This window comes from Anarrhichthys ocellatus, unplaced genomic scaffold (assembly GCF_004355925.1).
Source record: "Anarrhichthys ocellatus isolate YVR2014 unplaced genomic scaffold, GSC_Weel_1.0 scaffold69, whole genome shotgun sequence".
Lineage (NCBI taxonomy): Eukaryota > Metazoa > Chordata > Actinopteri > Perciformes > Anarhichadidae > Anarrhichthys > Anarrhichthys ocellatus.
Genome location: NW_022280099.1, coordinates 1,711,537 through 1,727,205, shown reverse-complemented (window position 1 = coordinate 1,727,205; position 15,669 = coordinate 1,711,537). Strand labels below are relative to the sequence as shown.

Genomic DNA, 15,669 nt, shown 5'->3' with positions numbered 1-15,669 from the left:
CACACACACACACACACACACACACACACACACACACACACACACACACACACACACACACACACACACACACACACACACACACACACCGTTAATGGCCTGGGCGTCTCAGATTTCTGCCTCCACACTCCGATACAGTGGAGGTGGAAGAAGTTTGGTTCATAGTGCTCACAGCATTGATACAAATATATATTTTAAAATCTAAAGAGCAGCTGGCATTTTTATGGGAACTAGCTTTCTACCTGTGGAGGCAGATTACTGTGACGGATTGTGTTTACACATAATCTCCTTAAGTGTCGGGACTTTATCCAGATCATCATCGTTGATTAGAAGACCTTGCAGACGGTTTGTATCTCCCTCTATTCTTCTGACTGTGACTGCATTAATCCCATTGTTAGGAGACAGCAGGTTACTCCACTGTATACATCCGATGGAACGCAAACAATAAAAGCAGCAAGGCTTTTTTGAATGCTTTGAGCAGAACAAACTGAAACGATGGTGGTGGCAGAAGCTTCATAGAAAGATATATACAGACCTCAGCATGACCAGATACCAATAGTAGTTAGAAAATGTTTGTGATTTGGAAGTATGGCAAGAGACTTTTGTTTTCTTAGCAAAGAAAGACATTCAAATGTATTATCTCAAGACAAACAACAATAAAAGCCTCTACAAGTAATGAATGCAAAATATTACACAAAGGCGAACATGTGAAACAAACGTTTGCTGTGTGATTCCTTAGTCACTTGATAAATATTTTATTCACTTGTTATATGGTTGAAAACTTTGGTTTAATTTAATACTCCTTTAGTAGCTTGACTAAAACAATGTAACGCACCCAAAAACCTAAAGGTGAGTGTTTGTGTCTGGTCTTTAAGGGGTTAAATAAAATTCCAACTTGTGTCGAGTCTCAAATCTTAACTACAGGACCTTCATTAAAACCTTGAACCATGTGACCTGGTGTAATAAAACAAAGTCCCAGCAGCAGCATCATGAATGGTCCTGAAGTTAGAGCGATGGAAGCTTCACTTCTATTTGAATGACTTCGTACCAACAAGCCGTACGTCCATATTGACAGACTTCGCTACCTTTTGATTTCTCCGTCAGTGTTTCACAAACACAGATGGTCCGACGCACCACAACACGGCTGTTTTGTGAGATGAATCCTGACTTTTATAGTGTCCCGTAATGTTCTTAATTTTCATGCCAGCAAACACTTCCTGCGCGTAGGCATTAAATAATAATTCATTTTCCAAATGGAGAAAATCTCAATGTTGGCATGAAACTCTTATCTCATTTCTCAGTATAGTGTCCTAATCTACAAGACTTTACTCTCATCTGCATGTATTTAACTCCAGGGTTAACTGAATTCCTTCTCATTAGAATTCACAGCCTATCCACAATAACTGGTGTAACAGCCCACTTTCATCATCATCGGGCCCTCACGGGGTCCCAGCTGAATGTACACTGCGCTGACCCTCATTGGGTGTACTAGACCTGCACTACACTACAAACTTCTTCCTCCTAAGTGAGTCTCCTGGGCTTGATGAAAACTAATGGAAGCACCTTTAAGAGTTTAGACTGAGACATGATGTAAAACAGATGGTGTGAGGAATATCTATCAATACACACTCTTAGACATACGGGTTCCAAAGGGGTTCTTCCTGAAGGGCTGAGGTTCTTTGCAAGACTTACAGCCAAAGAACCCTTTTTGGAAGAAAGGGTTCTTCAGGGATTGTTGGAAGCATTGGTGTTAAAGATCCTCGCAAGTGTAAAGGAAAAACAGTCGACGCAAAAGATATTTAATAATTTACCAACGTTTCGGGGTTTTTTACCTTGAAGAAGTCTCCTGTCAAAATGTAGGTAAATTATTAAACATCTTCTTAGGGTAAAAATGTAAAGTTTATGTGTGGGCACGATTGAGAATCCACAATGTGTTATATTTTAACTTTAGTTGTCAAAACAGGAGAGCAGGAGTCTTACAAAACATTGGACCTGAAGTTTAGGAGTAAAACTCAGCACCTCTCCAACACCTCTCGTCCCCTTCGTGGGTTCTCCATGAAACCCTCGCAATATAAAAGAGAGTTCTTGGTAGAACCCAGGGGGTGGGTTTAAGTGGAAAGGTTCTGGCAAGAACCTCTAGAGAGACTTCTGGGGGGAACCATGACACCAAAGAAGGTTCTCTGTAGAACCTCTCATAGCAGGATCTGAGTGGAACCTTCCATAGATGGTTCTAGGTGTAACCCTTTATGTTGGGCTCTAGGTCGAACCCTCTGAAAGGGTTCCACCAGGGTTTATAAAGGTTCCACTAGGAACCAAAAAGGGGGTCCTTTATTCGTAAGAGAGGACGGCAGACTGATCACAAACTGCCGTCGACAGGAAGAAGACGGATGGAGCTTCCTGTCAGCCCAGAAAAAGAAACAGGTAGCTCTCCGGGGTTTGGCGGCGATTGCTGTTAAATAAAAAGGTCTGCGCTCACCTTGACGTTTCCTCCGATCAGGTCAGGTGGCTCGTCGTCCGTCTCCAAGGCGACGTTGATGGTGGCGAAAGGCCGGCTGGCCATCTGTTGCATCTCTCTCAGCAGTTGCTAGGGAGGAGGAGGAAGAAGAAGAGGAGCAGACAGATAAACACAGACTGTTCGTTGTCTTTCATCCGCAGTTACTGGATAGAACGTATTAACGCACTGTTGTTTTTGAAGGACTACTTCACACACAACTTGAAATCGAGGAGGCGATGATGGAAGAAATACTTTTACTGAAGAAAAAAAAGAGCGATATACTGTGCTGTAGGTAGAACTCATCACTCTGACAGTACAGATAATCATGTAATCAATTAAGAATGTGAATACATTCATCGGTGCAGCTTTAAGTTTGGGAAGTGGAAGTGATCATTAACCAGGATGATGCTTTTAATGCTTTCTAGCTCCTATACTTCCTGTTGGCCACCTGTAAAAAGTGCGTTTTATAAGCACATTGTTTTGCGTTCATAGTTGTCAGATTAATATAGTGGAGTGAAAAGTATTTCTTAATTTCCCTGATAAATGTTGTGGTACAGAATAAACAACCACATCATGGTACTAGTGCAGTAAAGTACCCTTTGAAAGTCTACTTGAGTAAATGTAGTTTGAACGTAGCTTTTCCACCACTGCAAGGCGGAGCAGTCTCATTGTGCTCTGATTTATATCATGGACCTTGGCCAGAGGAAGAGGAGGGAGGTGATTATGAGGGAAGGAGAGGGGAGGAGGAGAGGGGAGGAGAGGGGAGGAGAGGGGAGGAGGAACAGGAGCTGAGGAAAGAAAGCACCAAAATAAGGCAAATTAACAGGAACAGGGAGAGAGGTGGATGCGGAACGTAATGATGTGAACGATGCAGAGGGTGAGGAGAAGAGGGAGGGGGACAATGAGGGGAGTGAAAGAGGAGGTAAGACCACAGCAAACAAGGCGATGCACCTGTGTCGTCGCCCGCCAACGCAGCCAAAGTGCTATAAATAGAGACACAGCGTCAACTGTCAAGACCCGATAGCAAGCAGTGCACCACTAGACCCAAAACCAAAACACCTGCAACCAACGCACGAGCACGAGGAAGTCAAACATCTACCCGTAGCTGATCAGTGTGTAAATACATCTCAGAGGCTTCAGCACATAAAGGACGTGACGACGGAGAGTGATGCGGTTCACGTGTGAAGAGTTTTACATGTAGACAACGTGTAGACCCGTTGGCCTGTGTCTCATTAGAGTGAGCTGTTGGCAGAGAATAGGTGCAAGTAAAGGGCAGCAGTGCAACATGAAAACACGCACTGTAGAAATCACACATGGCCTTTTTCTGTGTCGATGCATGTTCACACCTCAAAGAACAAAGGTCAAAGCTCGCCTCAACAGTTTGTAATTAATCTGCTGAGCGTTTTCATCCCCCTGTGAGACTGTCGATTGTGTCTATTGACTTGCTCGCCTTTCCTCTCTTAATTAAATGCCTTATAATCATATCCTTAGCGAGGGTTACAAAAAAAGCTTCAGGGAAAGTCTCTTTCTCTCTCCAGCATAGCCGGAGAAGTGAAACAGAAATGTCTAAATGTAATGTCCCGGGTTCTCTTTGTGGAGCGAGCCAGCTCATTAAATTCCTGCATGTGTCTGAAGCCTGAAGCCAAATCTCCCAACGCTCTTCTCTGCTCAAACAGCTGGCGAGGAGGAGACCAACCTCTACTTTCCCTGAGCCACTACTTTTAAAAAGAAAGATTTAGCATTGAGGCAATATGCTTATTCACATTTCTGCCGACTAATAAATGAGATCGATACCATTTTTTATACCCATTAAATATGCGGCTACAGCCAGCGGCTGGTTAGCTTAGCAATAAAAAAAAGAATAATCTGAAATATGGGGAAGCTGCTCGCCTGGCTCTGCACAAAGGCAGCAACATGTGCCAGCATCACTAAAGCTCGCTGTTTAACATTTAACTTGGACTTCTGTGAGGTTACCTTTGATTCACTCAGGCTAGCTGTTTCCCTCTGTTACCAGTCTTTATGCTAAGCTAACGTCATATTCATATTTAAACGATGGCAATGAGAGTGGTGGATGGACGGTAATATTTTAAGCACAGGCTCAACGGGCCATCAAGCCTCTAAGTTTAGTGGCCAAAGTACACTTTTTGTGGCCCAAAAGTAAACTTATGTTTAAACATTTAACACAACTTAACGCAGCCTTTCTCAACTATGACACTTCCATAAATAAAAAGATATTAATAGAATGAAAATATATAATTATTTATCTAAATTGAAAACTCTCTTCGTTCATTGAGCCAATGAACCAACCTTTATCTGACAGGTGACCTGATTAAACCTGCTGTCCATCTTGTTATCCAACTCTCAGCAGTTAAGCAAACTTTCCTCTCACATTTTATTATTTATTTTGATAACGAGTCATGCAAGTCATTTATATGTGCAATTACAGCTTCTCAAATACGAGTATAACCATTATGTTACTTCATTTCATGGGTTTTTTTGACAGTTTTTCAGACATTACTTCTCCTTGTAATTGGGACGGCAATCATTATTCCTGACATGAACCAAAGGATGAATCAATTAATCACATTGGCAGATGAATCGGTACATTATTCACACTGCAGCCACTTTAATGTCATCTGATGGAGGATGGTGCACAACCTACTTGGATACTGCATGAATTAATATTAAGATATTATAGTGAGTGAGTTAATAAAACATGAAAGTACTTTATAAAACAAAACAGAATTAGAAATGATTGTGGAGGAGATTAAGAAATGACAAGCTACAAGCAGACACTGTGAATAGAAACACTAATGCATAACAGTAGAACAGTAACATCCATGAAGTATGAATGAATCCCAGCACAAAGCCTCATTACCACGAACATGAATATAAACAGGCTGAAGCCTCCGACGTGCCCGGTCCAGTGGCTTGTTGCGGTGCACTCGTCGCTGCCACCAAAGCAGTCAACGCGCAGCAACAAATGAAAATGCAAATGAGCAACTCATTGTGCCGAGTCCCCGATTTGTCATGATTAGACGTCCCACTGTGCGAAGCATCTGAGAGCCAGAATATGTAGCCCTAGTGGGTGTGATGACTGTGGGTGTGAGTACACTGGGGACTCTGCCATCTTGCACTGGAGTCTGGCTTTGACACAAATTAGAAACTATTAACACTAACTCTCGTTAAGCACTAATAAATTCTGCGACTTTCTGGCCGACCGACCAGAGCTCAACACTCCTAAGAGTCAGGTTTCACTCCGAGGGAAGATAATGGACCTCACGACTGAAAGAAGTTCTTGCAACTTCATTCACAATGACGCAACGGGCCGAGCCGGGCAGGAACACATCACAGTCTGCATCTGTTTGGCAAACAGCATGCAGGAGAAGTGAGAATCTGCATGCAGACGCATCCTTTTTCATAATCGGAGCTCCTTGATCAGCACAAAGCAACAGGATTGATTTACTGGATAAAGAGCAGATGGAGGAGCATCTGAATGTTGCGGTAAACAAACTTTATAGATTCAGTCCAGCTCCCTCAGCCTCTCTGCAAACTGCCTGGCCTCTTGTCTAACACAGCGCTCACCTTTGTTTAAACACAGCGACACCCGGCTGCGTTCTTCCTCCTGTTCACAATACAAATATCTCTCCTGTACAACAGGGAGCTGTCCACACTGGATCGTACTGAATCGTACTGAATACTGGATACTGAACAATAAGCTGCTCCAATGGCGCTTCTTGCTCAACGCCAATCAGAGTTCTGCAAGTTTCATCAACCTGAATTTAACACATTTGTTTATTGACAGTTAATAACAGACCAGAAAACTACACTTCTTAAAGGGAGAGAGACGCATTTTAATGTCTTCAAGACAATATTCTTGGTAGAATTTGATTTGTTTTCACAAACATGTTCACCAATTTCACAACTTGAGGACAGCAGAACCAGCTGTAAAGATAAAATGTAATTATTATTACTCCATAAAGTTGTTGTTTCTTGTCTTGCAGATACACAGCAACATTATCATTTTATGAAAATTGTGTTTCTGTGCATCTGAAAAAGTCCAAAATTCACTCCCCTTTTTGGTCTCCACCGTCTCCCGAGGGAAACATCTGGGAAACATCTGGCCGTCAGTGCTTCTCTATGTTCAACAGCCAATATGTAATGTAATGCATCAGAAAGCAAAATTAAAAGAATGTGAATAAAGACAAAATATCATAAAATGGTTGGACCACGAGACATCATTTCTTTATTCTTTTCTTTCTCCGAGAACAAAAACAACCTCCCCTACGGCTCCACTACACCTCCACATACACACTCACAGGAACACTACGAGACAGACTGCCCGGCACCGCCGGCACCGCCGCTACCAAACATCCCCGCAGCATTAGATCCAACATTTGTAATTCATTTATTTTTGTTTGTTTTACCCGTCGTGTTAATCATGTCACCATTAGCTTCACTAAATAGACATATAAAACAACAATAACAACAATAATGTAATGTAGTCTCAAATATAAAAGACATCTTCACACTTACAATAGCTACCGTCTGCTACTGGAAATTACTTTTTTGAGTCTGAACCAAAGAAAACATTTGAGGGCTGTATCATGACATCAGCATGGATCCTGTATCCATGGCCACAACAACAAAAACAACAGAGAGCCAGAACAATGTGCTCAACAACAATACAGTTAAAGGGGTTGAAGAGAACGTAGTCCTCTTACAACATGGGTCCTTTTAGCAAAGTGCTGGCCCTCATTCTGTTTCGCTATGATAACATTTTACCCTCGGAATCACCTCCTGAGGTCTGGGAACACATCAGATGACCACATCACTACAATAGAGTCCAACACGGCAACAAACACCATCAAACGCGGACTAATCAAACACGCTGCTACATCACCAGCATTCTGATTGAATTGTTTATGTGCCGACAGAAATGCTGGCCAGAAACTACAGAAAACACACTGAACAAAAGATCTGATATAGTTTAGTTATAAGTGATGCGTTTTCAAAATGAAGTCCTCACATCTACAGTTTACAGTCGTGTCCCTAGTGACCACACTGAGCAGCTGGTCAGAGGTTTCACACCAGAGGTACCAGAGGGCTGGAGATAGAAAGAGAGATTGGACTGCCGTCATTGAGTCGAGGCGGCGTGGGAATTCTGAGCACAGCCGCCTTGGACCGAGTCCTACACAAGATACAATTTGCACAAATCTCATTATGCCGTGCTGCGAGTAGGCAGCTGCTGTACAGCAAACACTCAGCGCTCCAAAGATAACCAGAAGCTAGAGGAGCTACAGTGCAAGTCGCCTACTTCTTAAATTGGCTCTCAGTTTTTTCTGCAGGGTAGTTAGTGTGTGTGTGTGTGTGTGTGTGTGTGAATATCTGACTGTGGCAGAGCCAACTGTGCATAAATGAAACTAATTATGAGACGTGTGCATGGAGACGGGCACACACATGGAGGCAGGCAGGTAGTTCGGAGATACCTGCACATGAGCAGTCATGTACGTGTGGGAACGTTTTCATTAATGCTAATGAATTCTCTCGAACACGCACACGGAGAGGGGAATTGGAAAATGGCACGAGCTAATGTGCCTGCAGGTGAAGTTAGCATGCTTGAATAAAATGCACATAATAGAAAATATGAATACATAAATAATGATAAGCACTAACATGAGTGTGAACACACAAGTGCTAAAACAATTATATTATATATATATATATAATATAATGAATTATCTTTGGCCAATTGGGGCCCACACACCATTGTGTTAGTATCACCTACTGTAATAAACGTGTTAGTATTTACACATCCATGTCATGGACGCAGTATTCAGTCTCCTGTAAGCCTCAATTTGCCTTGATTTGGTCTCAAGACGGAAATATCTGTCTCTTTAGGCGCTAATTGCTCCGCTAAGGTCACCAGCAAGTCGTTAGCTCTGCTTGTCAGACGTTTGGGGCTGAGCAGGTAACGATGGGTTGATCACTGAAAACTGCATCTTCTTGCTGCAGCTGAAAACACTGCTGCTGAGAGCAGTGAGACGAACCACAACTGTGGAAGTAGCAGGTCAAAAGCAAATACATATATATTGATCAATAATGAGGAAAATTGTAAAATTGGTTGCAGCCTCAGAAGAAATGTGTGGATTCAGAAATGCTTGCGTTCACTCTCTCACATACACGCTCAAAGAAGACGTCTGAGGGAATTGTGTTTGAGCGTTCTCAAAGTGGGCAGCCGTGTGCCAAAGAGATCGAGTGCGTCAGCAGAGTGCAGAGAAAAAGAGCACGATACAGGAGAGGAAGAGAAGAGAAGGGAAATGAGACGAGAGAACGAGGGAGGATGTCGGAGAGGAACGAGAGACGACAGACACAGCGAAGGAAAAAATATATATAAAAGCTCGGGAGAGTGCAGAGAAAGAAATGGGAGCAGAGAGAAAGACAATGGCGTTCAAAGAGTTTGCCCCTGGGAGGAGGGGATGGAGTGCCAGTTCGCCCGGGCGAACAGAACAGAACACGAACACACACACACGAACAGACACACACACACACACACACACACACACACAGTACGCACTACATCAAGCCGTTTATTTATTGATGCGTCTGTTTAAAAATGCTGTCGGTGGAAGAGCTCTCAATCATCCTTCAGCATCACTGAAGGAAAACTGGAGTGAGAATCATGGAGGGGGATGGAGGGGGAGGGAGGGAGGGAGGGGAAGGAGAGGAAATCTTCGTCTGTGAAGCGACGTTAGCGGCTTGCTGCTTCTACCTCGCTTCATCTCCATCGGTGAGGTGGGGTGTGGAGGACGCACGCTGTGAATGCTGACAAGGGAGAAGGCTTTGATCCCTCCCTCACTCTCAGCACATCCTTTTGTTTCTCTCTTCCTCTCTTTTCCACCTCCATCCCTCCCCCCTCCTTCTCACCACCGGCCTCCCGCTGTCCCTGTCATGCACCTCTCCGTCCATCTCGCCCTCCCTCTCTGTCTGAGCCCGTCAATCTCCTGCAACGCACCCGTACACATTCAGCAACTTCACCGCCTCGTCCACCATGCTGATCAATACGCCATCAAAGAGGAGCGGACGATCGACAAAGCAGAAGGAGAAATGAAACAACGAAAAGTAAAGACACCTCAGAAGGCTCGGGATGAGATGGAGGTGGTCGGAACAATGGAAACCCTAAAAATGAATTCACTTGGAGAGCATTTTCCTCCACCCACACGGTGAGCGCTCACACACGTCTCCGTCTGAAGCAAACACTCTGAGGTGTGATCTTCATTTGAATCACTCGGAGGACAAGATGCCTTCAAATGTGAGTGATCTGTGGCAGAGCTTGTGTGAGGATGGGAGACCCTAAAAACAAGTAGACAGGATATGATTTGATAATCAGCCGTTACTGGACCAAAGCCCGGCATTAATATCTAAGCTACTCTTAGATCTCCAGAGATGTATTTTAAATAAAAACAGTGTTTAGTCAGCCGCCTTAGAGATGAGGTTTTCTGATGTAGATGCTGTTAAAACATTTTGTTCCCGATATATGAATCACACCTGGAACAGCTCCCGTCTGTTTCTGCTCTGTCTGCTGGTCAGATCTAAAATATCAACCAAACCAATGCAGCCCACTGTGCCGACTGTGTGATTATGACTTAGACACCCCTAACTCTGTGTTTTTAAACGTATCCACCGCGTTGTATACTCTGGGTCAGTGCCAGTGTTTCCACTCATCACTGACACTACGTTGTATTCTGTGAATTTGGTTTTGTTCTCCATTTTCAATTGTGCTTTTTATTCTTTGCAAACTGTGCCACTGCCACCCTCTTGTTCAAATAAAAGGTTCATTTTTAATACAGCATGTGTAAGCAAGAGAGAAAAGGATGCATCTTCTGCTGAAACGGAGCAGTTTACATTTTTATTATTGTTATTTGAAACAACGTCTTTATGCTGTACGTTGACTCTTTCATCTGAGTCTGTGTTCGGCAGTAAGCGGACATGAAGGTGTTCATCGTTCTTGAACTTGGAAACAGCAGCTGACAAAAGGTTTCTACGGATGAGAGGGAACCGTCAACTCCAGGAGTCCTGGAGGTGCTCAGATCATCTAAAGCTTCAGGACAACGGAGGCTGGATCGGATCCAAAGGTCCAGGACATCCGATCTCTTTCTCAAGCTTTTGACTCATCACAAGCCAACGGTGTGGTGTGAGCTGCCCTCTTCAGATGCTCATTCTTCAGCACAGTTGCAACGATACGTCGATCTGGATCTTTATATCAATTCAATGATCAACGATCGTCGATGAATAATGACACACATATCCTCATCTTTTAAAAAGCGCCTTTGTTTTGAAGTTCCCACGGCAGCGCCAAGTGATAAAATTGGCAAATTATATTCTAGTTGCTTATATGTAAATGTACTTCTTGTGTGAAATGGGGCTGTGATATCATCTCATATCAATCGCAGGAACTGAACTGAATCAAATCGAAAATCTTATCGTGGAAAACTTTGTGATATCAGCAATTATCCTATTGTCTTAAGAATCGATATAATATTGTATTGTGATGAAACTTGTGGTTTTTAGTTGCAACACGTGTTAAAGAGGTAAATAAAGAGATGAAGAGGTGAAGCAGCGTGAGCTGTTATAACGCACAGATAAAAGGAAAACAGGAATTCCATCTTGTGCCGATATTAACCTCCAACATATCACACGCTTTCTGAGTGTGAACAAATCTGCACTAGTGAGCAGTCGTCAGAGGAATCACAGTTTGACTTTAGAGTGACAGGAGAGGTGGAGTGAGGTTAAAACAAAGTGAACAGTGATGGAGGCGATGAGGCAGCAGCGGGAAGATGGAAAAAATGAAAAGTAAAGAAAGTGAAGACGGTCTGAGATGAGATGAAACGGAATCAAAAGGGAGCAGGGGTCTGACAGAGGTTGTGGGCTTATCAAAAGCCCTGCACCACGGCCATGATGGACGGGTGGAGGGGGGGGGGGGGGGTCACCCAGTGTACTTGGGGTCGGGACCACAAGCCAGCCTGTACATCGTGAGCAATAAGACACTGGCGCTGATCCAAGCTCTAATTATATGCACCATCTCTGTGGAATTAAGATTAGTAGGGTTTAGGAGCATCTTGGGAACTCTGAGACAAAGACGCCATGTGTTCACTCACTCACATATACACACACACACACACACACACACACACACACACACACACGCAGATAAACGTGCAATGACACGAGCGCCAACGCTGCGCTAAAACAAAAGAACGTGGGAAGAGGCCACGATGCAACCAACCTACGCACGCTCACAGACTAGTAGTGGTGTGACGGGCCGTGATCCGTACGGATCGGCCCTCACGGTTCGGCATGTGAACCGTGGATTAAATACACAGTTTAACGTTAACCATCACAGGGTGAAATAAAGTTTTACTGACATCGTTATAATGTTCAGTAAAATATGTGATCAGGACATTTAATGTTCTGATAATGTTTCATTGTAAACAACCAAAACGTGTTTAAATTGGCCGAAGGAGAGCTAGTAACGTTAGCAGCACTGCTAACGAACGAAGGTTGCATTCAGTTACATTATGATGCGTTCAGGCTCTGTTCGGTGAACATTAGTGTTGTGTAAATGTATGTGTTCACATGTGATCTCGTAAAATGTCCAGTTGCTTGAAGGAGATGTTTTCACAGCAACATAAATAGATATTAGAGAGGGAACATTAACCTGTTCATAATGCATCATTAAAACTACTAATGACAAGATGTGTCAAGATTGTATTTCCTAATCACTTGAATTGTTTTGCCTTTATGAACACTATACATGACTATAACAAAGTACATTTTGATTGTTCACAGACTTCAGAGCGGCCTGGATCCTTGTAGACCCGCTGCTATAATCAAACAACAAAGAGATCTGTATCTGCCAGTATGGATCATAGTATCAGCAGCAGAAACACGTGATCGGGATCTCTAAAACTTATATTTGCTCCCTTTTTTCTTTGGTGCTGATCCAATCTGTGATCCGATCTGAACCCTGAGTTTTATGATCTGTTGCACCACTACAGATCATAACACGTGTGCACTCCAATGCTGCAAACGTTTGTTTGTTCACAAAGACAGAAGGACCCCCGAGAGCGAGCTGAACAAACACATACATGTGTGATAAGTATTCTTAGCCGTCTATTATTTGCATGCTGGTTATTGTTTCCTCATTGGACCAAAGTTCATATCTGCTGTGGACTCAGAAGGAGTGACGCTGGTCTTCTAACACCGTTGCAGAGGTAGCCGGCTGCCAGTGCTGCGGATTCATCACGTTTTGATGAATCCGCATCCTGTCAGGTCCCGAGGAGACTCTTATTAGCTTGACTATGCGGAGGAAACCATTAACGAGGCCTCCTCTCTACGGAGGATGCGTGTGCTCCCAAAGATTCCTCGCTTCCTGTGCGAGTGACCTTCACTGCTGCCTCCTGCTCTCTCCCTCTCTCCTTACCTTTCACTTCAGGATTGATCACCTTAGAAGTAAGCCTTTTGTTCTGCGCGGTGGTGCAGCGAACGCTGACCTCAGGAGAGAGGAGGAGATGGAAGGCAGCTCTCTTAGAATCTTAAAGCATCGCTCCGGTTAATCTACAGGGGCCTCACAGCGCTACAAAGAACACAACACAGTTGACGTTGCTGCCTCCGCACACAGGAAACAGTTTTCCATTCATGTCTGCATGCCTTCGTTCATTTGCATCATGATCTGGAGCTGAGGCGACGCCGATAGCTTCCTTGTTGGCAAAGTTATCATGTGCAACCCTGCTCGGAGGAACTGGCGACTCACAAGGGATGCACAGATGCCGTCCTGTTAGTCCCGATACCGATACCTGGGCTTTGAGTATCAGCCGATAGAGAGTACCGATCAGATCCTAGTGTTTAGTTAAAAGCCTGTATGCCTCACTGGGAGACTGGCATCATTCTTTGATGTGCAACGTCAGGATTGACATAAACATTGTTTTCCCAAATAAATAAATGGATCCAAATTTAGTAAATTGTTATCTATTATGAAAATTACAAATCGTACGCCAGCAACTTGGTACAAATTCCTGAAAATGAACTGTAAACCTTTGGTGAAAACATAAACAGGAATCCACATTCCAGTACATAATGTCTATAGTTTACACATATAGAATTGAACTGCATAGATCTGCCCCGTTGCTACTTGAGTCAGTACCGGCCTGATATTTGTATCCGTGCATTCCTCCAGCTCACCGATAAAAAACAATTGCTATTACAATATTTTATTGACTTACGCCCTTAAAACGTATAATTCCCTGCTCAGTTTCTGGTCCTGCATCATTTAGAAGCTGCTTTAGACTCATACGGTCGGATCAGCAATGGTTTCAAGGGACAATTTTACTGTTCAATCATCTCAAAACTGCAGCACAGACTTTCATTAGCTTTGCTTTAAAATCATAATTTTTTACGGCTTAATGCCATTTCGGTGAACTGCAGAGAATTAGTGCAGTATTGTTTTTTTTATGGGCAGCTTTTTAGAGTTATGAGCAAATGAAATAAGAGGATTTAATGAAATGTTTCTCTAAATGGAGTGAAAGTGTAATAAAATCTGATCCTGTGATAATACATTTCCTGATGATGTAGTACATCATTACATTATGACTATGACTATGAGTTCTCCAGTGATCATAATATGTCTGGAGAGGTTATTGTATTAGCTGCTAATTGACCACATTAGCATGTTCTATTCCTACAGCTCTGGCCCATTAAAAGGGGCACAGATTTCTACGTCATCAACCCACCGAGAAAAGGCGGGGTCACACGGCAGCACGCTGCAGGGAGAACATGGTGGGGGAGTCTCTGGAACGAGACGCTGCCGTGTGAGCCGACGGCTCAGAGCGGGAGGTCTGAGGGGCGGCGTCATGAGGGGGCGGTGGCATGAGGGGGCGGCGGCATGAGGGGGTGGACCATTGTGCCGGCTGGGGTCACTTTGACCGATCAAACTCCCACCTGCAGCAGACCAAATATGGTCACTCCTGTTCACCGGTTGCAAAAAGTCAAGATGGCGACGACCAAATCACCGAACTTGAGGCTTCATAACGGCAGTCCACAAACCAATGGGTGACGTCACGACGATTACGTCCACTTCTTATATACAGTCTGTGGTCCTAACATCCCCGACAGCTGAGACAAACATCCGTCTCATGTTTGCTACAATGAACTGTTTCTTCCTCAACTTGTTAGACAATAGACGGGTGTTCTCTTTGTTTGCCAAAAAGGCAGAAAGTCTGTGATTTCATTTGCAGACTGCCAGAAGACAAACAAACCACCCTTACAGCAAAAATAAGCTATTAACTGATAGGAAATTCATCACCTGCATATTTCTTACACCACAATTTCCCCCGGAGAGCCACGTGGCGTTCCGTCGCGCAGTCAATCATTATGAAAAGTTTGGTTTAAGTGTGCTGGTGTTTCAGAGAGAGGGAGGAGCAGCGGGGGGGGGGATAATATCTGCATTTTGTTCACATGCAGAGCAAGACCCACAAGTGACAGTAACAGAGTAGTTAATAAAGTGCTGGGGATGTCTCCAACAGCGAGCAGTGTCCCAAGTTCCTTATATTTCATAAAGCAATGATGCACTTTTGCAGCACAAATCCAGTGCAGCTCACTGTACCGCTGAGCCTCAACAGAGACCATGGCCTCAGAAATCTGCCTCCAAGGGCGCAATTATTCTTACTGAGTGCTGGCATGGTTGAACCCAATTTCAAGGGTGCACAATGGTAACACTGATCCACCTCCAGCTTCAGACAGCATTACAACAGTTCTTTCAAGAGACCAAGAATATCACGCTGCCTGGGTCTACAAGGATCTCTTACATTTGCTTTTTTAATACCGTAGCTGATGCCTTTTTATCAAGTGGCCTTAAATGAGAAGAATGGTTTAATGAGCAAATGAGAAAAAGAGTTAAGAGTGGGTTAAAGTTTACCTGCAACAAGTCTCTACATTTGGGGAATGAATTTCATTTGGACAATTACTCAAATCGAATGAGCTTATGACCTAGAAGCAACTGTCGAGAGATTATGCACGACTTCTTTCTCGTGTCTTGTTGAAATTAACAAACAAGAAAACATGTGCAGCTTATAATTGAAGCAAATCACTGTAGGGGTAGTGGATTATTTATTTATTTT

General features: G+C 43.5%; 1 protein-coding gene across 2 annotated transcripts in view; it reads right to left on the bottom strand.

Annotated features, from left to right (window-relative positions):
• atrn (attractin) overlaps positions 1–15,669 on the bottom strand; it is a 124,064-nt gene that overhangs the window by 15,314 nt on the left and 93,081 nt on the right. For both annotated transcript variants that reach the window (XM_031873161.1, XM_031873159.1), the window contains exon 27: positions 2,477–2,584. In XM_031873161.1, the coding sequence (XP_031729021.1) occupies positions 2,477–2,584 (108 nt within the window). The remainder of the gene's footprint in view (positions 1–2,476; positions 2,585–15,669) is intronic.